This window comes from Festucalex cinctus, chromosome 20 (assembly GCF_051991245.1).
Source record: "Festucalex cinctus isolate MCC-2025b chromosome 20, RoL_Fcin_1.0, whole genome shotgun sequence".
Taxonomy (NCBI): Eukaryota; Metazoa; Chordata; class Actinopteri; order Syngnathiformes; family Syngnathidae; genus Festucalex; species Festucalex cinctus.
This window is the reverse complement of record NC_135430.1, coordinates 17,406,223-17,432,264: the sequence shown is the minus strand read 5'-3', so window position 1 is coordinate 17,432,264 and position 26,042 is coordinate 17,406,223. Positions and strand designations below refer to the sequence as shown.

Sequence of the window (26,042 nt, the reverse complement as noted above, 5' to 3'; positions counted from 1 at the left end):
CATTTTCTCAATGAACTCTCAGCGCCATGTTATCTGGCTTTGAGACCATCTTTACTCTGTTCACAAATGACATTTCAAGCTATTTATCAACGCCGTCATTCAGCCCTCAGCAGGCACCGCGTGTTTCCTGCGACGCACAGTACATAAAAGGAAGCTATTTATGGCGGTTCGTATATGCAGCTTTGACGAGTTCAGTCGATTGAGAAAAAGATGTCAACAAGAATGTGCAATGAGAAATTACATTAGAAAATGTCGTGATTTGTAAAAGGGGCTGTTCTTATGGCTTCAATATTAACTGCATAATGATGAAGTAGCTAAGCAGCGTGCTCGGGGGACTCCTCGCGTTGCAAATATTAACCGGGGATCAACTTTGTAAATGATGTTGATAATGTTATGTTCAATTTGGAGAAACTCAACCTTGTTTTTTTGTTTTTTTTGTCAGCAAAGATCACAACAGTCACCACCTTTTTCATACCCAACAATACTATCTAAACAATAAATGTTTATAAAAAAAAATAATAATAAAAAATGATGGTGAATTATTGGCTGTTTTGCATATTTTGGTACATAAGATGAAATTGTGAGTTAGTTGCCAGCAGAAAACTAATATCAAACATTTATTGGGTGGTATATTGAGCATACTTGACCCCCAACGTGCTGATGCTAACTATGAGCCTAGTCAGGTAAGAGAAAGAGCTTTATTTGGCATTTCCTGCCTGTAGAAAGAGTCCTATCAAAATGTGACGGGTCACGAAAAAAAAAAAAACGTAGCCGATGCACGGTGCACCTTTTAGCCTCCAGGACATTCATAGTGATAAAAATGAGAAACAAAAAATGGCCGAAATATCATGGTGTATAATATTTGATTTGATTAGATTGTACTACGTTTCGTAAATGCAGTTTACCTGCCAAAGACGATTAATTGCTTAGAGCCGCGACTCCACATTGTGCTGCGGACCACGGTAGCGCGCTAGGCTGTAGCTTAGCACTTAGCATTTCTTCACAGGATCCTGAACAGTCAGGAAACCGGGGAGCCAAATCAAACAATGTTAGTATTGGTTAACATTCCTGTCGATAGACACACAATAAATTAACTTGATGTTTTGGATTAGATGTTGAATTAAAACAAAGGCATTGTCCTTGGATTTTTGTTTTTAAATAACATTTTACGAATGTAAAGGTGCAAAACGCCGGTTCATTTATTAAAGGGTGACTTAAAGCAATGATTTAAATATCCATTATTTATGATTTGTGTTGAAATGGAATAAATTTGTGTTTATAATCCAATACAATGTGTGCAAACCTTCAGCCCATCGAATGCACCAAACACGGCCATCAAAAACTATTTGTTCACATTGTCAAAACAAAAGGTAAGGATTGCGATATCATTTCAACACATTCAATAAAATATAGGCCTTTTTAAAAGACCGCAAATTCTTGGATATTAATGTTAGCTTCCTGCGTGTCATTGAGAACGAGGCCCCGGCTAATGCTCTGAATGGAGCCCCTCTCGAGATAGGCGATGACCCCCGCACTCTCGCTCTCACACCTGCCGTCCTCCAGTCGACCCCTCTGCCGACCCTCACTCGGAGGCAGAGTGTAAACAATAATTGCGACGTGAATTATGTCCGCCGAACCCACCAAGTGCCCGGCTGCGGCTTCTCTCACTCGCCGCAAACGCCGCCACATTCCCCTCAAGAGGCACTGCTGATGATATTATGATCTACTGCTGCACACCGGAGGGTGCGGGGGTGATACGTCTGCTTGTAAAAGAATAATGTTAGCCTATAAATCTTTACGGTATGTTTCGTTTGATACCAAAAAAAAAAACACATTATGGATAAAAGACCACAAATATGTGGTCCATATGCCACGGATAAAAGGTGACGGGAGGGGGTGGGTGGGGGGCATGTCATACTGATGGAAAAGATTGACAGACGTGATTTGGCAGGCAGTCACCCTCGGTTGAGCTATAACAGGCGGTGCGACACTTTTTACCCAGATGTTCCTGTATATCAGCAGATTGCCTTATATGTTATGTTTGTGACCGAAAGATGGCAGAATCATTCCAGAGGGGCAAAAACATAAATCCCAGCACGGTGACTAATTAACAGGCACATACATGATTGTCAGTAAATCATTTAAGGGTCAGCAAAGGTATGCCGCTCATCTTTCGCTTGGTTATGTCCAGAAGAGTGTATATAGGCAACAATCATGACCATAGCGCCACGATTCAAACACTCTGAAGAAAATCAGTGAACAAATGAAAAGAAGCAGCAGGTTTATGAATCAGTTCCCAACCTCTAGAAATCATACTTACTGTAGGTTTATAAACACATCTACTAAATAATCTGCAGCCTTTTCAAAGGATTAAGCCTCAAATGCCAAGCGGTAATCCTCTGACTTTTTTTTTTTTTTTTTTTTTTTTTTGCCTTAAGGTCCACAAATAAAAATTGTATGAAATCAAGATTATGATCACTTGGTATTTTGTCGACAGACGGTTAAATATCGCTAAGGCTGGTGAAAATGGTTAAAGCTCAATCAGGGTTTATACAATTTTTGGTCAAATTCAACGGCTGGAAAAAATGAGTACTTGAATTTTGCCAGCCCACAAGACAAAAAGTCTTCAGGATCCATGCTGAATTTGTCGAGCTTTTGAGGAGTCAGCGGCTATCTGTACTTCCCCAAAGACGCACTTAATTCACAATGGACGCCTGAACTGGACCCTAATGTCCCGTGTTATCAGAATGAATCAGCAGTGCTGATAAATTAGTCGTCGGGAAACGCGCGACGAAGGCCTGTCAGCTAATGTGCACGCTTTGCGTGATATTCATACGCAATGCTTAATGTTGTGGAACCGATTCTGTCATTTCCATTATGTAAATACATTTTGCCTGGGTGCTATATTTGAATATATTGTCTCCCTTGTCTCAATTACTTGGGCTATTAAAAACAAAGAGGTGATGGAAATGAGGTGCAGTTATGTGTTTGCAGTTTGATGGCATGCACTAAGTGTTTATGAAAGCTCGTTACACATTCTGTTGCATTCGGATGTGTCAACACACTCCGAGCATTCATCCTGGAGGAGGATGACGTCAGAATTTGGAAAGCATTTAAAAAAAAAAAAAAAAAAAAAAAAAAAAAAAAAAAGCACAGAGTAGTGTGATCATCTGTTACTAAAATACATAAGGTCATTTTATTTAAATGAGCACTAAAAGTGGGAAAAAAAATGATTTAATTTCTGTGAGTGCTCATGAGTTTGAACTAATGAGCCAACATAATTTCATTAATTTGCATTGGTCTTTTTATATAGTGAGAATTGTATTATTATTTTTTTTAGATATATAAATCATTGTGAGCACCTTAAAGCAGCAGAGTGTAATTTACTATTTGTCCTATGGCTATGTATTCTCACATGCTACAAAAGCCTGTTGAATTTGATGATGAATTTTGTTCAATATAACATCTTATGAAAAAAGGTTTAATGATGCCTTCTTTTCCCCCCAAAAAATAATGAAATGTGTGGAAGACAATGACCGCTGTAGCCTGAGACATGTCCATGCAGGTTGCAAAGGATATATATATAAATATACGAAAAAATATATATACATAAAATACGATATTAGTTCAGTTTGCCAGAATGCTGTAAAGCACACTTTTTTTTTTTTTTTTTTTTTTTGCTATGCTTTAGGTTGCTAATATACAGTTATAATCAATTGGAACTCTTTCACACTATTTTAAATTTCCAATCATATCTTTCATAGGATTCCCCCCCCCCCCCCCCCCCCCAAGAAATTAGTATCCATGTTCCTATGGTAATGTCGTCTTTTTATATTCATTACAAATTATTTGACATCATGGGACGAAAACACGACGGCAAAATAATCATTTTTCTCCCCCTCAAACCAAATGCCAACAAATCACTTATGTTTGTCTTTTTTTGGAAATGTCATCAAAATGTGACATAAGCTGCGAGCAGCGTTGGTCAAAAGTTAATTAAGATCTAATATTGTATGGGGTCATTTTTTTATGTTAATTTAAATGATTTTACACATCCAAATTGTTACTGTTTGCTAATGGAAGCAAAACACGTGTATGGTAACTTAGTGAAAATGAGAAGGACGTTTCATTTGAACTGCATCAAAAAAAGTAGATAAAGCAATTTTGACTTCAACAAACAAAAGTTGTTTTAACAATAAAACAACTTTGAAGGGGGAATGTAAAACAATACAAGCCTTCATTCCCCACCAAACTAGTATCCCGGTTCCTCGCATGTATTGAATCGTAACTTTCAGCAAACACAAGCCGCATGGGAAGCGGAGATGCTTGAATCCACAGCCGGCTGCTGCGCTCGGATGCCTCGCCAAGGTGCGCGCGACCTGCAGCTTCTCCACCGGCTCGTTCAAACGTCAACGCGGTCAAAAACGTGCGAGTAAAGTTGTGCATTATTATTATTATTATTATTGTTTTTTTGTTTTGTTTACCTTTTCGCTTGGATCTCCTCCTCCTCCTCCTTTTCAGCTTGCATTTCACCTGGCCACCTTGAGCCCCCGACGCGCGGCTGTTGTTCCCAAGTACGGACGCCATCTGCCCCCTTTTCGGAACGTCTCGTACGTATAAGAACTTGAGACTTGTGGTCGGACTCCGCTGCTCTTTCGCCGTCCTTTATTTGCCCCCTCCTTCACACAACACAAAAAAAAAGAAAAAAAAAAAGGAGGGCGCGTTGTTGTTTTGTGTTGTTTTTGAGCAGCTCCTATGATCTCACACCCTTGTGGCTGTATAAGTCCGCGTCTGCAGGAGACTGTTTTTGCTCTGAGCTCAGCATCAACGTTGCGGGGTTCTCGCCGCTGTGTGTGTTGGAAATTTAGGCGTCAGCTACTTTGGATTCAATCAAGCAGGACACGCGTGACGCCTATCTGTTCCTCAGCCAGCTTTCTAATTAGGGTCCAATCGTACTGCCTGGGAGGTGTGACATCACCAGCTGCACTCATATACTAACACACCCCCGCCCCCTTATTCACCCGCGCCTTTGTTTGTGATACTTGTGGCATTTTTTACTTCATACTTGAGTTGTTTGCACTTTTTTGTTTTGTTTCCTCCGCAGGGAGAACCGTCAGATGTGACGTCACCTAGAGGTAATAGCAGTCTGGCTTATGATACAGTATTATACAAAATTGATAATTGAGCATTTCTTCCTTCATGTGCTATTTACTCTTGTAACAGTCGCATCAACAAGTTGGTTTAGTAGTTGTCTTCAAAAGGATTGGAATTAAATTCCTTTGTTTTTGTTCGGAAATTTGAAGCTCAGATCAAAAGATGAAAATCAGCCAAAAGCTCAGAATTCCAGCTTTTACTTCATTGTAATTATATCGAAATGTGTTAAACAACTAAGGACGGATGAGCAAAAGTATTGGAACATGCACTGTTAAATTAACTTAAAATGAATAGCATTTACTATATTTGGTGACATAATCCTGACTTGCAATAACTGTGACCCATTGACTTCGCCACACTATTGCATTCTTCGTTTGCAATGCTTGTCCAGGCCTTTACCGCAGCCTCTCTCAGTTCTTTTTTGTTTTTGGGTATTTCTCCCTTCAGGAGGTAAAATGCATATTCTACTGGGTTGAGGTCTAAGACTTTCCAATTTTTCCCCCTTGTCACAATTTAATTAAAGAAAAAAAAAAGAAAAAAAAGAATTGTCCAATACTTATGGAGAGGACTGGATGTTAATGGTGACTGGAAAGTAACACCCGATTCAAAATATTTCAAAATATTTTTGTTTTTTGTGTTTGTTCTTCAATGCATCATAATCAAATCTGTAATTTCGTTCTAATAATAAAAATTGCAATATTTCAAGTAACCGTGTGTTGTCGGAAGACAGTCAGGTTTATGTGTCTGTTTATTAACTCATTCACTCCCTGCCATTTTCATCGAAGCAATCCCATTCGCTCCCGGCTTTTTTACTGGATTTTGACTGATTTTGCAAGGCCCACAGAATATTGTGTTCTATTGCTATAAAAGCATGGAACCTACCAAAAGAAAGATTAAAGTCTCTTCTTTCATCTGGAAAAAAAAAAAGTATATTTCTATCTGTTTCCGTTTTGCAGCAATTAGCATTAGAAGAGAGCTAAGTTTCATCAGTTTTCACAAATCTATTCAAAATTGTAAGTATTTGAGTTTTTTTTTTTTCTAGATGTCCCTGGTTGATTTCCTTTGCTCTGCTGCCACCTGCAGGCCGTTTGTGTAATAACTACCATTTCTGCAACCGTTCTTTGCAGTTGAGAGGCTGCATCAAAGCCTTCTGTATGCTCTAGCATAAAAAAACAAAACAAAAAACAACAACGTATGAATACGTCTTTGGGACACGTAAACAAAACAAACAAACAAAAATAAAACGCATTTACATGCTATTGGGAGCAAATGAGTTAATCGCGGCACCATAAATGTTGAAAGTTATTTCTTTACAGCCACCCAGATATCAATTACCATAATTAATCAATTAGACAATCCAGATCATTCATAGAGGTTTAGAGAAAGAGATACTGTATGTGTTTTCAAATATTGAGAGGAAGTCATAAAAATTAATAGATAATTACAGGTACTTTAAAAAAAAAATATATAGTACTTTTATGATGAGTTGGAGAAATTCCTTGCATGGGTAAAGAAGACGGATGGAAGGGATGTATGGATGGATAGACGGATGCTATAGGTTGGCAGGGTGATGGTTCAAGTCCCTCTGTTGACAAAATATAAATTGGCAACTACAGCATTTGCTGGAGAGATGCTAGCCTACTTCCAGGTTACTGACAAAGTGCCCTTGAGCAAAGCATATACCCCCAATCCCCACATATATAGATCAGAATGTGGGTTGTTTGAAATGATATTAATTCAACAATGTTCCCAAAATAACAGTTTACAAAAAATACATCTCTGACAATTTGTCTGAATTAAATACTGTTAGATTCAGCTTCATAAGTAGAGTAGAACTACACACAAAATGTCCGGCAATCATCATCGGTGGCTGGTAATTTGGTGATGCAGTTCCACCGTTTGAATGCAACCTTGAGGTTGTGAGGGCAAAAACCGCGCTGACAAGCGTGGACTGTGTTTAATGGCCGCAAACTTTGAAGATTGTGACATTTTGGCATTGTTGTGCGAAAGTGGAGTGTCAGGGCTTTCGGAAAGCATTTGCAGCTCGCCTAGCTGGAGGTTATTGTTTCAGTTCTTCCCTAATGCGGAAGGTCAGGCGGGCGTGCGGACAAGGCGCTGTGGTACCGCCGGATACGCGCTCGCAAATCACGGTAAATGTCTTTGTTGCTGTCCAAATCACATCGAAATTAAATATTATTTGCATCTTTTTGTTTTGTTTAATTTTAATTTTCTAAACATGAGCTTCTTATTTATGTTCAGCAAGAGTTAATAGTCAAACTGAACAACAGGAAAAAAAATAAAATATATTGAACGCACAGAAAGAACAACATGTTCGCTGATGTCAGAATAAAAAGTCACTTTGAGGCGACTGTTATTGGATGGAAACATTTCCGCCCGGACCTTCGGGCAGAAGAGCGAGGAGAGCGAGGGTGTCGGGGCCGCGCTCCCGCCTGCCGCCTGCCCTCAGGACGCCCACAAATATCCATGTAAATTGCAGTTTAAGAGAAATCGATACAAGTGACAAGTTGCCAATGCCACTATCTGGGGCAGTAATGAAAGTGCGCTGGCAGGGGCCTGAAGCGCACATAGATAACGGAAAAACCGGTTCGCCGGGGCAGGTTACGCACACACGTAAGCACGCAATACAAGGTCAGGAGTTCTTACACTGATGAAAAGTGTCCCAAAAACCTTGGACTACCGTTTCTTACTATCACTTTTTTTTTTTTTTTTTTTTACTTTTCCGAAACATTTGTACATTTGTTACACATTGATTGAGAAAAAACAATCAAATAATTCAGTTTCTTTGTAATTTGTGTTGTATTTTAGATAATAAACATACTTGTACAAGTTTCAAAACATATAGTGGTACCTCTACTTACGAAATTAATTGGTTCTGGAAGAAAGTTCTTAAGTAGAAAATTTTGTAAGTAGAGACGCATTTTCCATGTAAATGCCCTAATCCGTTCCAAGCCTCCCAAAATTCAGACATAAATTTTTTATAACGCATGAAAATGCATCAAAAGATGTAACAAATACATGTTACAATTAGATTATTGCACAATAAATGAGTTGTGCGTAATGTAAAAAACAAACAATAAAGAATAAAAATGGTCATTTACCTTTTTAACTGCTGTCCTCATCGTTTTTTGCCCTCTTTGGTTCATGTTCTCTCTCAGAAGTGTTTTTTTTTTTTGCCTGTTTTTTTTGTAAAGAACTGAGCCAAGGATGCTTGCTTTTTTTTTTTTTTTTTTTTTTTAAAACAATCCTTTGAAAACGTCCAAGGCAAACATCATCTTAGGGAGCGATTGCCCGACTGGTGAACACTTTTTCTCGGTGATTCTTTTTCACAAATTCTGAAACTTCAGGTACGGCGAGGTATCTTTTTACAAAAAGGCCAGTCTCATCGCAATTAAAAACTTACTGTGCCTTCATCAATCACCAATTGTTTAATTTTTTGCACAAATTCATTGGCCGATAGTTTTTCGTAAATGTTATTAACTATCGAAACACCTCATGACCCGAGGGATGAATGACGATAACATAGATACATCTGATAGAGGTTCCTGTTAGACAATGAAAGTATGTTGCGTTCGGTACTGTATTTTTACCTTTCCTATCTTGAAATTTCTTTCGTAATAAGAGGCAATATGTTGAGGCGTTTCGTAACTTGAAAATGTCGTATGAAGGGACGTTCGTAAGTAGAGGCACCACTGTATTGTGTCTTTTTCCCCAATTTAAAATTTCAGAAAACTTTTGATGCGAGCTTTGATTTCAATAACATCATAATATGTTAAATATATGTTAATGATATGTTAAATTTAGCTAGGCTAAACATATTCTGATTAATGTTGTGTTTGTGGAATACAAATAAAGCACAAAAAAAATCCATGTTTTTTTTTTATCCATCTACGGGGGCGGCCATTTTGCCACTTGCTGTCCACTGAAAATGACATCACAGTTGCTCAGGGCTCAGGAAATGACCAATCACGGCTCAGCTTGTGAATGTCACATGAACAAACAGGTGAGCCGGGATGGGTTGTTACTAAGCAAAGTGTGATGGCTGCTTAATTCATATTCTGCAAAAGAAATATTAATCAGAATGTTATGTTTAAACTAGTGGGGCAGCATACAACTTAATGTTAAGTGGTTTAACCTCCATAAAATATAAAATAAAGGCACATTCTGCTTTGTGTTTTCAGCAACAGTAACATCACCGTTACGGCTACTGTGTCTTGTAACGCGCGGTGCGGACCAGCCATTGACGGCGCAGTGGAGAACAGAAGATCTGGAAGTATTACAAAGGGACACAAAGGCAGTGGGCTTTTCGGCGCTACCACTCGTCACAATAATTGTATATATCTACGGCGTCAAAAACACTCGCACCCAAAATGGAAAAATGCTGCACATGCACGACAAAAATAAAGGGGTGCCACCCTGTGGCGTGGTGCCACACTGCGGATTGTAAACATCTGTAATAGAGAGAAAGAGAAAAAAAAAGTGACTCATGTTGATTAAACAATAACACGAGAAGAAAAAAAAACTGATATTCAGATGAGAATGAAAGAAAACAAACATGCTATATCACAGCAAACCAGACAACTCGACTTCAAACACGACTGGAAAACGACTGACCTGATGTTTTTGGTAGTGGAAGTGTAAAGTCCCGTTCTGACTTCCGTTTCATCCGTTTCCTTTTTAAATACATGTTCATCTCAGTTTAATAATGCATGTGATGAAGACTTAAAAGTATATTAGGAACGTCTAAAATACTAATGTTTGTTGTTGTGAAGCTCTGCAAATCCAGGCATGTCTGAATGTTTGTTTTGAGCTGTTTCGTTTGATGTCATATCTACGGATTGAAGAGATTTCAAATTGAGATTAGAAGCCAACACATGGTGACAACTCTCCTTCCCCCCCCCCCCCCCCCCCCCTTCGTCAAATCAGCCACCTGCGATCTACGATAAGGAGATCAATCAGTGCGCCACTCATACACAATCATTTACTGCACATTTGATTTTGACTTGAAGTGAAGATTATTACACAATTGCCAGTTTATATATGCTACACTTTTTATGCTTGTTTTATTTTTAGAATAGAGAATCTTTTAGGATTTAGTAAGATTAACTCTTTGACTGCCAAACATTATCCAAAAAAAAAAAAAACCAACAGTGCCAAAAGATTTGGAGCACTTTCACTCATCTTTCAAAGCAAACAAAATATTGTGCGGTATGACGACATAAATATGGTGGATACCATATGAAATATCGGATTCCATTCTTTCATGAGAAAAAAAAAAGTATGTTTCTACCTTATTCTGTTCTTTAGTAATCACCATTTGAAATTAGGTCATTTGAGTGACATAAGCGAAAATACAAAAATATTCAGAGGAAAACGAGCTTTTTGTGAAAAGCTACGTTTTTTTGCACAACAGTGACTTTGAAACTAATATTTTTTTGTTTAGTGACAAGGCAGCGCTGCACAAGACGTTGCGCTGCCCAGTGAGAGGAAAAAAAAAGAAAACAAAAATGTAATAAATGTAAATTAACGTTTTTGGCGGCGTTCATTTGGATTTTAGAATACGTCATTAAACGTTTTTGGCGGTCAAAGAGTTAAATGTCGCCGTTGGTATATTGTATTAATTAAAATACAGTCATCCCTTTGGATGACCAACATTTTTTAGGTCATATGGGAACAAAATAAGAAAGTCCTTTTATCCCATATTGTCTTTTAAATATAAATAGATGCCAAATAACAAAATACAGTTATATCCCACTGCATGGATTTACTTATCAACCTTTGCAGCCAGGTTGCAGAGATGGAAGCCTGGGAGGCCTCCTCCCCATTAGTCTTTGGGAGTATATTGACTTTAAGCTTTTATTTTTGCTTTTTCCAAAGGTGGAGCTTTGGTGGGGGTGTTGGCGGAGGGGATTAGTTGGCTGTCGTCTTATCATGCGTTCAGACGGGCAACTGGGAGAAACGTGTACCTTCATCTCCCCAACACAGTCACTTTGCTGCTCTTCGGACGCCGCGGCGAGCTAGCGCGCGCTAACCGCGACAGTCTGAGACTGGCAACCACTGGCAGATGATAGAAATGAATATTTGTTGAACACGACAAGAGATGTGATTTTAGGGACTGCTACAAATGTCTTCACAGTCACAAATTGCTTATTCTTGTCTTTGTTTAAGACAATTGAACCTCAGTCAATAATGCAGGTGAATATGAATTCAAACCGGCTCTAAATATAAGTTATAGACTGCAGGACCTTTTACTGACGTTAACATGCCACCAAGGTTATTTAACGGTAAGTAATTGTGTGTGACAGACTCCACGCCATGCAAGACTGGCCACACCTGCAGCTCAGATCCACATAAATCCAAAAATGCAGGGGAAACGAGTCAAATGCAGAAGCGGAGGAAGCGCACAACAGAGCTGGGAGTCAACGCAAACACAAAAGATGTGATGAAAACTGAAAATGCAACGTTCTAACAGGACAACAGGAACAAAACAATCCTCAGGACAACAACAAGTTCATGATTTAAAATCAAGATGCCAGCATACTTCTGTTAGATTTTCATCTTTTATCCTTAATGCTCGCTATACGAATAATAACAAGCAGGAGACTGCATATTCTCAGTTGAACTACGTACCGGATGCCAGAAAAAAAAAAAAAATCAAGTACACAGCTGTGGAGCCTTTTCTGCTGAATGCGGAAGAAGGTCTAATCTACTCAAAATGGTTTTTAGATTTCAAAGCTTGTAATTATTCCATCTTAGTGTTTTATTTATATACAAACACATTTATTTCATTTTGGAGCCCTCCTGTTGTGTTCATTTCTTAATGTTCCTGGCTCTGTTTAATCATAAAAAAAATCATATAGCTCAATGCAATGTTTTGAATATTTAAAATATGCCAATTAACTCATTCACTCCCAGCCATTTTCACAAAAGCAATATCGTTCGCTCCCGGCTGGATTTTGACTGATTTTGCAAGGCCCACAGAATATTATGTTCTACTGCTATAAAAGCATGGAACCTATCAAAAGAAAGATTAAAGTCTCTTCTTTCATCAGGAAAAAAAAAAGTATGTTTCTATCCGTTTCCGTTTTGCAGCAATTCGCATTAGAAGAGAGCATTTAAAAAAAACAAAAAAAACAAAAAAGTATAAATACGTCTTTGGGACACTTAGAACATGAAAAAAAAAACGTATTTACACGTTATTGGGAGCAAATGAGTTAATCATAAAAAAATATATTGATCAATGCAATGTTTTGAATATTTAAAATATGCCAATTAAAAAAAAAAGAGAGAAGGCAAGCAGACAAACTTTAATCCAATCTAATAAGTTTTTTTCCCACCTAGATTTTATTTTTATTATATCAATTTGACACACGACATAACATGAGAAAATGCTTAGATCAGTTTTGAATTCCGCACCCAAACATTACTGGAGTTATTAACAGCTGTCAGACCTAACCCAACAAAAATCGTGTTCTTTAGTGTTACTTATATTAACCGTGGCAATATAAATATTCTAAATATTAACAATTTGTGGGTGGCTCAACATTGACTGGTTTTCAAGCGACCACAAACATCCCCAAAAGATTTATTAAAAAAAAGGATGAACTCTCGTACTAATATTGGATATGTTAACACAAACAAAAGAAGTTTGTTATAAAGTCTAGTGCTCAGGGAAAGTTGCAATGAAAAAGATGAAGTCATCACATAAAACCTCTTTAAACAGCATGCGTTCCTCACTAAATGTAAAGGAGCAAATGTTGCAAAAAGAAGCCCGTTCTGGACCATATGCTGAAGTACACTATTTTTTTTTTTTCTTCTTCTTCTTTTTGGATTGAGCAACTTCAGAAATGTTTGGATACATAACTGTGACCCCGAGGTTACGTTCCCAAATGAAAACTTTGAAAGTGACATTGAAGACTTCATTTTGAGAGCGTGTCATAGCAGCCAGCGGACGGATACATTTTGGCACATATTCTTTAGCTACAATCTTTTTGTTTTTTTTCTCCTTTCTGCAACCTCTCCTCCACCCTTCTTAATTGACACCCATTAATCACATTAAGTCTTTGGGAGAATTGTCTGCCCAGCGTCAGTCTTGGCTGACCCCAACATTTGGAGAGTGAAGATAAAGATGATGCAGTGACAGCTCTGAAATAGGCAGTTTTTTTTCCTTGGGTCAGCATTTAGGGATAATATGAATATCATTATACATAAGAGAGAGGAAACAAATGAGTTCTTTAAGAGGCGTTGAATGAAAGTGGGATTTTTCAGCGTTTCAGTGCATAAATTGGATGGGTGGATTTCAAAATTAACATAGAAGCAGAAAGTCTTCATATGAGCTCCTACTTTGATGAGATCATCTTGCCCACATATTACAACTTCATTAGTATTAATACAATCATTTTTAATTGTTTGGATTTGTGGTGATGTTTTATATTGGATTTGTTAATTTTAGAGCAACGCTCTTTGTGAGGTTGAATTCCAATGAAAATGTCTCTGTGAATAGAAGCTAACATATTGCCCTTAATGTCACATAACATTATCAGCCCCGTGGTTCAGTACAATAGAGCCATTGTGTTCAGTGGAGTTGGGGGGGTGGGGGGGGCTTATCAGTGAAAGACAGGAAAGGAGAAAATGAATAGAATAAAAGTATTTTGGAAAGACGAGATTTCGCCAAATAGCATTATTCAATGCAAAACCGCGTTCAAAATACAGATGAACTACAACACTGTTAACTAAAAATAATCACCAAGGGCATATCCATGATGTTTTTCTTTTGACTTAAAATGGTGGACAAGAAGTTCCACTGTACGCTGGTTATGAAGATACGTATTAGAACTGGACATCAGCCAATCACAGGTCACATATAAACAACTATTCCCGCCACAATTTAGAATCTTCATTTCACCAAACGTGCATGGAATTCACGTGCACATAATTCGACATAAGAAGCCCAAAACTGAGATTTGAACCCTGAACCAGGGTTATTAAAAGGGACACTTCAGTTATTTAGCCCATTATAGCAATAAAAAGTTAATATTTTGTCTATAATTAATTTGATATTTTCATTATTTTTCACGTACAATTAGTACCTTTAAAAACACATTTTGCAAGTTGTTGTCGACTGAAAATGACATCACAAGGGCTCAGGTAACCAATCACAGCTCACCCGTTTTCTAGGTTTGGTCATGTGACATTCACAAGTTGAGCTGTGATTGGTTACCTGAGCCCTTGTGACGTCATTTTCAGTCGACAGCAAGTTGCAAAATGTGTTTTTAAAGGTACTTAATTGTACGTGAAAAATAATGAAAATATTAAATTTATTAAAGGCAAAATATTAATGTTTGACTGCCGAAAATGGCTAAATAAGTAAAGTGTCTCTTTAACCTGGCAACAGCCAGGGGATAATTTCGTCGGGAAAAAGCGGGACATTCTGTGCAATAATTCAAGCTGATTGGACGATGCGACATTCTATCTACACGTTAACCAATCACGGCCAACGGGTGAACATTTCAAAACGTCATCTCGGTTCAACATTCAACAAGGAATTCTGAGAGAACAGAATTAATTGCAGCGTCCATTCGTCCATGTTAGGTTTGTTTGTTAGCTCGGGCGTCGGCGCTGGCTTCCTGGTTTCGTCACAGTTGCATATCCTGACCCCCAAACACAATGTCGCTCTGTGATTGGTCCGAACCACCAGTGGTTTGGGATCGGCAGTTATCTGCGGGAGCATCATTTTGCGAGAGCAAGGTTACAGGGTTGTAATAGCTTTGGAATTTTCATTATAATTTAGTTAGTTACTTTTCAGAGTGTTTTGCTTGTTAGTTTTCACTTTTTTTTTTTTCCCCCAAAAATGCTTCATTTATAGTTATTCGCTTTAGGGTTTTTGGGAGGGTAATAAATTATTTATTTTTGTGTGCAAGATTTAAAAAAAATAAAAAATAAAATCCACTTCCTGTTCTGCATCCAGCCCCCATAGTTCAAGTTCAAGTGTCAAGCTCAAGTGTTCATTTGTGTTTTCAAGTTTAAGTTGAGATTTGTGTACATAAAGACTCTTTTTCCACAACTCCCGTGTATCTTTTTCTGCGTTTGGGTCCTAAATTCTTCAATTTAGGTGGCAGTTTCAGTTAGTTTTCTGACACATCTTGTATTGAATCACATTTGTACATAAATATACAACTTCTTATTTTCTTCTTTCAGTTGTGTTTTCAGGTGACTGCAGATCTGTACGGACAAATAGCAGGAAATTCACAGTGGTCCCTGAAGCTACATAAGCTGGTTGTGCCAGGTCTGATTAAGTTGAATTCTGCATCGCGGAATACGGGGGCGGGGTGGGGGGTGGGGGGGGGGGGCGGTGGGGGGGACTTCGGGGGCTGAAGACAGGTAAGGGTGGGGTCCTGACATTTCCGATAACAATATCAGTTATGTAAGTCAAAAACGGCACTCTGCTGTGGGCCTATCGTCACTATTTGCTGTAGATTCACATGAGGCAACACAGAAATGTTTCGTTCTGGAATCTGACATCGCCTCACAAGTTCCTGGAATTGAAAATTGCAAAACATTCATAGCCGATTAGGAAAAAAAAAAAAACATATTCTGAAAAACACATAGTTGTATTATTTATGTAAATCAGAGGTGTCCAAAATACGGCCCAGGGGCCATTAGCGGCCCACCGTCCATTTTTCAATGGCCCGCGACATATGCTAAAAATGGCATTTGATTCAGTTTAAATAAAATAAACAAAACAAAAATGTTTGGAGATGGTCAAAGTAAGAAGAGATGGTATCGAAAAACAGGTGCCATTAAAAGGTTATTTTAGTTAACTAAAACTAATGAAAAAACAAACTAAAAATCAAAAAACAACATTGTTACCGGAATAAAATAAAAACGAAAATGCTTTTTATAGAACGAAAACTAACTGAAACTACATTTTATGTTTACAAAACTAACTATACTTATAGCAAGCGTCCTTTATTTTAGTCTTTGGTAATTTAATGCATGAGCCTTTGGGGATGATTTTAAATGTGATTTTTAGCAGATTTATTTTGATATAAACCGGAATACTGACGTTTGAAAGTATGTCACACAGAAGTGACATCATCTAGCAGCAGCCAATAGTAAAGCACCTTCAGATGACGTTGCTCCCATGGTGTTTTTTTTTAATATTGCGCACAAGTAATACACATAAAAAAAACTAATACTAATACTGAAACTAACAAACTAAACTAAAACTCAGCATTTTTTTTTTTAACTCATTCACTGCCATTGACGGATAAAGACATCAAATGATACATTTTTGCTGGGCTGGCAGTGAATGTGTTAAAGAACTAAACTAATTAAAACTAACAGAACCACCCTGAAAACTAAGAAATAACTAACTAAAATGAAAAAATTCCACGATTATAATAACCCGACTGTCATATTACAAATAAATTGGTTTATATAACTGTAGAATTTTTCTAAATATGCAAAAGAACAAATAAATTATTTTGTACAATTCTTAGGACTAAAGACAATTTCTCTTCATAACATTATGTGGCCCTTGCGTCCTTCTGATTTTATGTATGTGGCCCTCAAATGAAAAAGTTTGGACACCCCTGGTGTAAATGCTGTGCACAATTAGTAAACATATCATCCAAAAGATCCTAAAGGCCTCAAAGCTCAGCTGTATCTCATTTCGGAAACGCAGATTAATTGCCTCTTTTTCCAAACCAACATTAATCCTTAAAACTGCCTCTATTTGGTGCTCCTGCGTCTCAGGGAGCCTCCATTCATCTCTCACACGCCACTAAAGCCATCGCGTAAAGTCAAGCCGGCCCTCCCCCTGCTGCACACACTTTACGACGTCACTAACATCCAGCTCATTAGCACTTTAAAGCTTTCCTGAATTACTTCAAGTCTCGTTTGATGTATTACAGACTCGCAGTTGCGCGAACGGCAGGAAGCACGGAGAGCAACAATGTTGCTTCTCACGGCGAGCAGTTCGTTAATCTCGCTGCGCGGGGGTGATTTGCTAGCTCGGGTGCACTGGATTTTTTTTTTTTTTCCAGGGCCCTTGTGGTTTGCTGCTTCAGAGCCATGTAATACCTCTTGGAATAAACGCAAAGATCAGAGAGGGAGGCGCAGTTGTCCCGATGTGATATTTGCAAGGCACCGTTTTAATTAATTCCCCCCGTCTTTGTTCACGGGACCGTGTGCGTACAGAATGGCAGCATATGGCGCTACTCTGTTTTGCAAATCCTCCAGAATCCAATGGTGTGGGATTTAGGAAAGTAACAGATGAGGTTTTGATCATTATGGCGGGCTGATGATTGTCACCGCTGCTGGAAACTTGTTGTGCCTTGGATTCAGGTGGCACGGCATATGCAGAGCGCGGATGGCGAGAGGTCATCCAGATCTTCGCCCATTTCATTATACCGGCAGATGGCAGCCGGGATTTTCTTCATTAAAATATCCCTCTGCTAAATCAGTTGTGCATCATCAATTATTTTTTTTTTTTTTTTTTTTTTTTTTTTTTTTTTTTTAAATCAATTCGTGTCATTAAATTTGTCTGGATGGATTTACACTGCATGATTTCAAGTCATCAAATTGCAACAGGTGGTGTTGTACGCACACCCAAAAATGTGGGGAAAAAAAATAATAAATCGAAATCACAAAGCGAAAATATAGACAGTCACTTTGTAAGTAAAACCATCTTTCCCCATTGTAATATATGGAAATGCTGTTAATCCGTTCCAGCCGAAAAAAAATACAAAAAACTGACTTGGCCACCGTGGGGCAGTATAATACACACAAACGAGGAAGAGTTTCACAACTACTATGAGTGAAGATGTTTTTTTTTTTTGTTTTTTTTTGGCTATGTAGGCTACACATGTACATGAAATTTGAGCTTAGCATTTGACCCTTCACAGCGAACACAGAGTGGCAGCAAATGGAGTAGGAGGCTGCTTAAAGTGGAAGTCAACCTGAAACATTTGTTTACAATGTTATATGGGTGCCCTGCGATTGGCTGGCAAGCCGTCCAGGGTGTACTCCGCCTACTGCCAAAAGCCAGCTGAGATAGGCTGCAGCACCCACCCCCCCACGACCCTTGTGAGGATTAAGCGGTCAAGAAAATGGATGGATGGATGGATGGATATGTTATATGGGACTTCACTCGTCTAAACATAACATTCATTAATATCACATTTGTGGAATATGAGTTATGCAGCGAAATACAGCCAATTTTATCCATCTCAGGGGGGGGCAGCCATTTTGCCACTTGCTGTAGACTTAAGATGACATCACAGGTGCTAAGAGCTCAGGTAACGACCAATCACAGTTCACCTGTTTTGAAGCAGAGCTGCGATTGGTTGTTACCTGAGATCTGAGAAACTGTGATGTCATTTTCACTCGACGACAAGTGGCAAAATGGCCGCCTTCTGATATTGATAAAAAAAACTTCTGGATTTTGCTGCTTAACTCATTCACTGCCATTGACGGAAAAAGACGTCAAATGATACATTTTTGCTGGGCTGGCAGTGAATGTGTTAACTCATATTCTACTAATGCAATTTTAACCAAAATACCATATTTAGACAAGTGGGGCTGCCTAGAACATATTGTCAAGATTTTTTTTTTGGGTGACTTCCTCTTTAAAATATTAGCCAACTGTGAGTAGCATTACTTAATTTGAAAGTCTACATTCAGTCATAAATTGCTTATAGTATTTCAAACCCACTGTGCTGCTGTAATCAAGGAAAACATGTAAAACTCATCTCCCTTAACTGTACGATGCATCAAGATGGAGATTATTATTGCAGGGCTTTCCCCCTCAAGATTTGATAATAAATCACAAGATTGATTGGAATTCTCTCACAGTACTCTTGATGGAGAAAAAAAATAAAAATGTATGCACTGGGGGACAAGGCACATTTAAACCTAAATAGCACCCCCGGCACTGCATTGTTGCTGATTGCAAGGCCCCACTGGCTCGTCATGCTGACATTCTCGCCCCCAATGACAATGCAGGCTAAATGGTACAGTATGTAATCAATCTTTGATCCAATCAGAGGCGGGCGCTCGTTTGACTGACAGCAGGGGGGTCTCTGTGGGACACTGACGAGGGCGAGCAAATGTGCTCATCGGGGATCGAGGGGCCACGGCAAAGAGACATTTTTGACGTGAGTTTAGCCAGTTGTGCTGAATCAAGCTCGTTTTTCTATCCAGTGTTGGGTGTGAAATGAAGCCAATTTGCAAGGAATGATAGTTTGAAATAATCACTAAATTTGACAAAAAAAAAAAAAAGAAAAAATGTTTTGTTACAGGTATTCCCTGGAATATTTATACATCAGCACCAAGATTATGTCTTTACCTCAGGTGATCTCAGTGTTGACATTAACATTAGCACCGAGGCCGTATAAAACTAATGAACCGTAATATTATGATCACGACCCGTCATTTAGTTTACATCAAGGTGAACGACGGTGATGTGATGTCGATGCACTCCTCTCGAGGTTGGATAAGAAACAACTCCTCGATGTGAACAGTAGATGGCGGTAGTAAACATTTTTACACGGCGCTGAAGAGAGTGCCAGCATATTTTCCAGACAAGTATCAGTGAGGATGGTTTGTGGTGAAGAGGTAAATGAATACCCAACATTGGTCTGATTTTAAAAGTTATTGCAAAGTCTGTTGCGTAGAATACACGGTTAGCGCCCTCATCAATTATACACGTTTCAAAATGAAACATATGCTTTGCTTGTTTGCAAATTAACAAACAAACGCCGCAGTGTCACAAATATAAAGACCCACCAGCAGCATGTCTTTGAATTGACAAAGCCAAAGGATGGTAAACTGTCAAGGGAATTCTGTTTTGCTTCTTTAGCTGGAATTGATTTCTTCAAAGGCGACTCGTTTTTAATTAAAACACTGAGCTAGCTAATTGTGAAATTGATTGTGGCTGATTTTTTTTTTTTTTTTTTTTAATGGTGTAAAGCAATATACTGATGCCCGTGGTGCAATCTATATTTATCAGGAAACTTGAAGCGCACCCTCTGCCCATCTTATCCTCTCATACACAGGAAGACATTTTTGAATGCTTAATGCCATAATCTCACAACCCCTCAAAATGTTGTAGAAGTTATAAGCTATATGTACAAGTGACAGCATGGATGTCTTTAACTCACAGCAAACCCCGGTAAGCTCATCCCGCAAAGTAGCTTGAAAGACTATCAAGCAGGATTATGCACTGGACCCATTGGAACTCCACCAACGGATGTGCACTTCGTTTACATGTAGCTTCTCTGGATAAAGGACAGCTGAACTGTAAACGTCGACTCCGAAGGCTTATTTGATGATGATTGTATTTCTCCCCCCCCTGCCAGTAAGATTTACGACTCTTGTGAGATGAGATTTCCTTTGGAAAAACGTGACAAAACCTTCACATTTGTCTTTCTTGAGGGCAAACATTAGCTTTGGAGACATATCTTAGCAGAGCTTTTTGGCAGTGGATTCATCACTAGAGCTTCAATTATTCATCTAGATTTTATTTTTTTTGCAAGTCTCAATATAAGTGGACAATTGTGTTTAAAATAAATAAATAAAATAAATAAAAATGGTTACCCATTAAAACTACAAAGCTCTCCAGGAAAAAGTCCATACTTTATTTTTTATTTTATTATTTTTTTTTAACAATACACTATATTAACATGGCTAGGTTAAAAAAAAATCTATTTCCTTTATCAACTTTACCTTTTATCTTTATGTATTTATTTATTTTTTACAATACACTATATTACCATGGCTGGGTTTAAAAAAAAAAAAAAATCCTTTATCAACTTTACCTTTTTTTATTTATTTATTTTTATTTTTTTACAATACACTATATTACCATGGCTGGGTTAAAAAAAAAATCAATTTCCTTTATCAACTTTACCTTTTATCTTTTTTTATTTATGTATTTTTTTTTTTTTTACAATACACTATATTACCATGGCTGGTTTAAAAAAAAAAATCAATTTCGTTTATCAAACTTGACCTTTTTTCTTTTTTTTTCACAATACACTATATTACCATGGCTGGGTAAAAAAAAAAAAAAAATCAATTTCCTTTATCACCTTTACTTTTTTTTAAATGTATTTATTTATTTTTTTAAATCAGTAGAGATGTTATGAACCACTATTTGTACACTCCGCTTAAATTGATGTGACATTTTATTTTCTTGCTGTAGAAGTATAAGCCCCTGACACAACAAAGTAGTGTACATTCAAGTGCAGCAAATTAACTACCACCCGTCTAGTGTTCACTAAAGCAAATCTCACACTGTTGACCTGCTCGTGTGCAAGACAGGCCGAGACTTTGGTTCAGGTCCAGGTCTGACAGACATGACGGATCATGAGCCGCTCATGCTGTTAAGTATGTCAGGGAAAGGCATCCCTTGCTTGCGAGTTCAACATGTTCTAATTAATCACAGCTCACGCAGCACAAATGGTAAACGGTAAAGAAGGAAGTAGTTTGAGTTCCGGCATGACGAAAACACGCCGGCTAGCAACTTAACAGCTACGTTCCTTGGCAATTATTGACCAATTTGATTTCAATTGTATTCAAGTAAATTTTGCAAACGGTTGTCGGTTTACTTATCGGTTATCGACATCGACACTTTCTAAATGATTGCGTTATCGGTATCGGTTGAAAATAGCATTATCGTGCATTTTATTTATTTATTTTTTTATGCTGGAGCATACAGAAGGCTTTGATGCAGCCTCTCAACTGCAAAGAACGGTTGCAGAAATGGTAGTTATTACACAAACGGCCAGCAGGTGGCAGCAGAGCAAAGGAGATCAACCAGGGCCATGTAGAAAAAAAGCTCAATTACTTACAATTTTAAATAGATTTGTGAAAACTGATGAAACTTAGCTCTCTTCTAACGCGAATTGCTGCAAAACGGAAACAGATAGAAACATACTTTTTTTTCCTGATGACAGAAGAGACTTTAATCTTTCTTTTGATAGGTTCCATGCCTTTATAGCAAACAAACACAATATTCTGTGGGGCTTGCAAAATCAGTCAAAACCCAGTAAAACAGCCGGGAGCGAATGGGATTGCTTCTTTGAAAATGGCGGCGAGTGAATGAGTTAATTCAGGGGTGGCGAGATCCGGTACTCGAGGGCCGCAGTCCTGCAGATTTTGGATATTTCCCATCTTCAACACATCTGATTCATGATCAGCTCATCAGCAAGCTCTGCAGAAACCTGATAACAAACCTGTTAATTGGAATCAGCTGCACTTCGAGTAGGAAGATCTATAAAACCTGCAGGACTCCGGCCCTCGAGTACCACAGTTTGCCACCCCTGAGTTAATTGGTTCTTCATGTGACAACTGTGCGATTGACATGCGCATGTCCAAAACAATTGGCTACTGACTTAACAAACAAAAATATGCCATGGGATGGTCACTCGCTACACTTCCATCTTTGAGGCACTATTAGCTGTACTTTCAAGTTAGCACTGCAGAGTAATTAGTATGACATATCAGCAAAGAGAGACTGCCGCTAATACACAATTCATTGTTACTGTATTGCCCTGGCGACACTCCTATCCAGACAGAGTCAACAAAGGTTATTCACCACCTGTAAACATGGACCTGTTGCAGCATTTATTAGCCACATGAAATCTTGCTACACCAACATGAGCTCTTGCTTTAACTGCGGTTCACTAGACGGGTATGTACGTGAAAAAAAAAAAAAAAGCAAGAAACGAGGCGGATAAACATTGAAATGTTATCTCAAACAGGGAACGAGCGAGAAAGCCGCAACCCTCACTGCTGAGAGAAAATCATTCTCACTTAAATCCCAGCGAGACTAAAACGGATTCAAGGATTACACTGTGTGCTCACTTAGCTTTAATCAAAGTGCAAAGCTGTGCAGGCTAGTTTGGTCCTTGTTAGACATTTAAAAGCCAAGCAGGTTCTGTAACAAAGGCGAGGACATACTCGTTTTGCAACATCTACCTCTGATCTAATACCACGTTTCTATTTTGAACCCTTTTCATTTGTTTCCCCTGTGCGTCTTTTTATATTTCAAACAATTTCAGGCTGTAACTTTCATCTTGATAATCTCAGTGTTCCGAAATCATGTTCTGCACAGATTGCTGTTGGTTGTTTTAAGTGTTTTTGACGTTGCATTTTTTATCCTTGAGCACAATGTGTGTTTGGGTGATCTCCATATGGAAGGCTGCATGTTTCAGGCTTGATCTCTGTAAAGCAATAAAACTTTTGTTTTTTTTTTGTTTTTTTTTACTCGCACATTCCCTCTGGGATGCGGCTTGCGCGACTGCGAGTCCTTGTACAAACAGTGCAGGTAAGACTGCGTCTGTTTCGATTCTTTTGGGAGAAAGAAAGAAAGAAAAAAAAGAGCGCCCGGAAGCTTTCTCACATGAAGGAAAAGAGAGAAAAAAGTAAATATGGGTTATTGCGCGACGTGAGCGTGCGTAGGCAGCAGGCACTGGAATAACAGTCGTAAAACCGGATATAAAAGTTAATGTCCATGGAAAACCGCTGTTACAAATCTTTTTATTTTATTTCATTTCATTTATCCACATTCAAATTGCCATGAAATAAAAACAACTTGCACATAATTGACACAGGACGTCCACGTTATGACCCCTAAACGTTGATTCGGAATTGATCAAGTATCGCTTCTCTTTCACCTGTGTGAACTTTGGTAGTTTTTCCTCACTCATTATCAGTGTAACCCAAGTCGGGGTTTGTTTTAGGCCTGAGATCAGGTCCGCCTCTTCAAAAGGGATAGTGGGGTTGAAAATGTTCAGGTTACCAGAGAAGAGGATCCCATTTAATGAGTCTCTTCTCTGTTCACACTGACCAGGGATAAAGACGGGAGGGCCCAGGGTTTGAAGAAGAAGGGAACATTCTTAGGTTCATGCCAATAAAATCGGGATCCTCTTTTTTTTTTTTTTTCCAGAATTGAGTTGTCTTTAGGTCTGTCACAGGCAGGTCTGTCCTATCGGGGGCAAATTAAAGTGGTTTCTTTGCAATGGCAAACCCTGTTCTGATTTGCTTTGTTGACCACATTACAAAAGGATTTTTGGGCATAACTACTGAACAGGTTGATTATCTGCCACAACTCTTTTCACTAATTAGATTGCGGAGCAAAAATAAGATATTCAAGTTTTTTTTGTTTTTTTTTTTAGCCATTTGAGAGTCGGACCTTGGGGTAATATCATATTTTGCCAGATTATGGGTATGTATCCACCCCACCATAATACACAACACCTTCATGATTTCTATTGATACTGACTTACAGTACTGACAGTATATTTTTGATACAGTCATACACCAAAATTAAATTGAGTCCATGACCAACATGGCTCACTGTTACTTCTACGCAAGACCTATTTCAAAAGTAGGACTTGAATGAAAGCAGTACTTTATTTTATTTATTTTTTTCTCATGCCCCACACGGTAGAAGGAAATATTCCGCACCACCCAACTCTAAATAGTGTAAATTTGTCTATACTATTATTGTAAGTTTAATCTGCAGAAGAGCTAATACTCCTTGTGCACTGTCTAACCATTGAGAGCACTACAGCCACCTACTGTAGAGGATGTGCAATAACACCATATTCTACTTTTGGGAAAAAAAAAAAAAAAAAAAAGTTCCCTGTGGGTCACAGCTGCCATTGCATCATGACCCCCCATCCCTCCACAACACCAGTGGGCTCTCCCCTATTTTTGAGCAGGACTGTCGATCCATAACTTTATTTTTTTCCCCCACAATTTTACTTTGTAGTCATTGTTTTGTGTTATCAATTTAAGAAGAAACTGTATGTCTGCCTCCAATGCCAGTATTCCGGCTCTCTCACTAAGAATATTATTTTCAACACACGGCGTCAGCATGTTCCAAATCTTTCAACCTTTGCTGTAAATCTCATACAAGGGAAACTGTTTAAAAATAAATAAATAAATAAATAAATAAATAAATAAATAAATAATAAAAAAAAAAAAAAAAAAAAGGCTCACCAACTACAACACAGTTTTATCGATTTTGAATATTTACACAATGGCTAAAGGACACTTACATTTACAATTTTCAACTAAAGACAGAATAACTTGTCAAGTCTTTCAGTCTTAATTACAAGTTCTAAAATGGCCGACTTGAAGCCTGACTCGAGTCGTAGTTTAAATCTGCGACATCTGGTCAGAACTATTTTAAAGATAGATAAGACATTAGATAAGGTAGAACTTCCTCTTTTTTTGAGTTATATCCCCATTATATTATGTTCGTTCACACATTTACCAAAATTACAACCCGTGGACAACAATTACAGTATACAACGAACCAAGTTTTCAAGTTAGAACTCCTCTAGCACTAGTAGTTCAGAGCCCTGTAAAATGGCTGACAACATGCCAGCGCAGAAGCGAAATCAAAGCAGGCGAAAAATGTATTTTTGAGGTTTTAGGTGAGTCTCAAATGTTTTGAGGGCCAACAAAATAGTGTCATCATCATGTCATAATGACACATTCTGAGCCCAAGGGGCTGCAGCTCGGATGATGATGATGCTGCCCGGATATACCCTCTGTTGTTTCATGTTGACTAAAATCCAGCTTTTTGCTTTTTTTTTTTTTTTTTTTTTTTTTTTTAAGAAGTCTTTGATGCTGGGTACAAAGTGACTCCAACGCCATCGTCGCATCCGAGCAGTCCACGTAAAGAAGAAAACATCCATGATAGTGTATGCGGATACAGCCTGGATGTTTTATCAGCTCTCCGCACACTCACGGGGGCACCGCATGGCTGTCTATCTGATGTTGGGTAACATTTTTTTTTGTATTTTTTAGAAGAAGCCTTATACATTGACCACTTCTCCTACCGCTGATTC

At 38.3% G+C, this 26,042-nt stretch overlaps 1 protein-coding gene across 7 annotated transcripts in view; it reads right to left on the bottom strand.

Moving 5' to 3' along the window:
- The window catches only part of adarb2 (adenosine deaminase RNA specific B2 (inactive)), a 318,324-nt gene that overhangs the window by 122,034 nt on the left and 170,248 nt on the right, over positions 1 to 26,042 (bottom strand). For 6 of the 7 annotated variants that reach the window (XM_077509148.1, XM_077509142.1, XM_077509143.1 and 3 more), the window contains one exon: positions 4,485 to 4,679. In XM_077509148.1, coding sequence (XP_077365274.1) covers positions 4,485 to 4,587 — 103 coding nt within the window. In that variant the 5' untranslated portion in view covers positions 4,588 to 4,679. Of the gene's footprint in view, positions 1 to 4,484; positions 4,848 to 26,042 lie in introns of all 7 variants that reach the window. The other variant, XM_077509147.1, reaches the window with a different exon arrangement.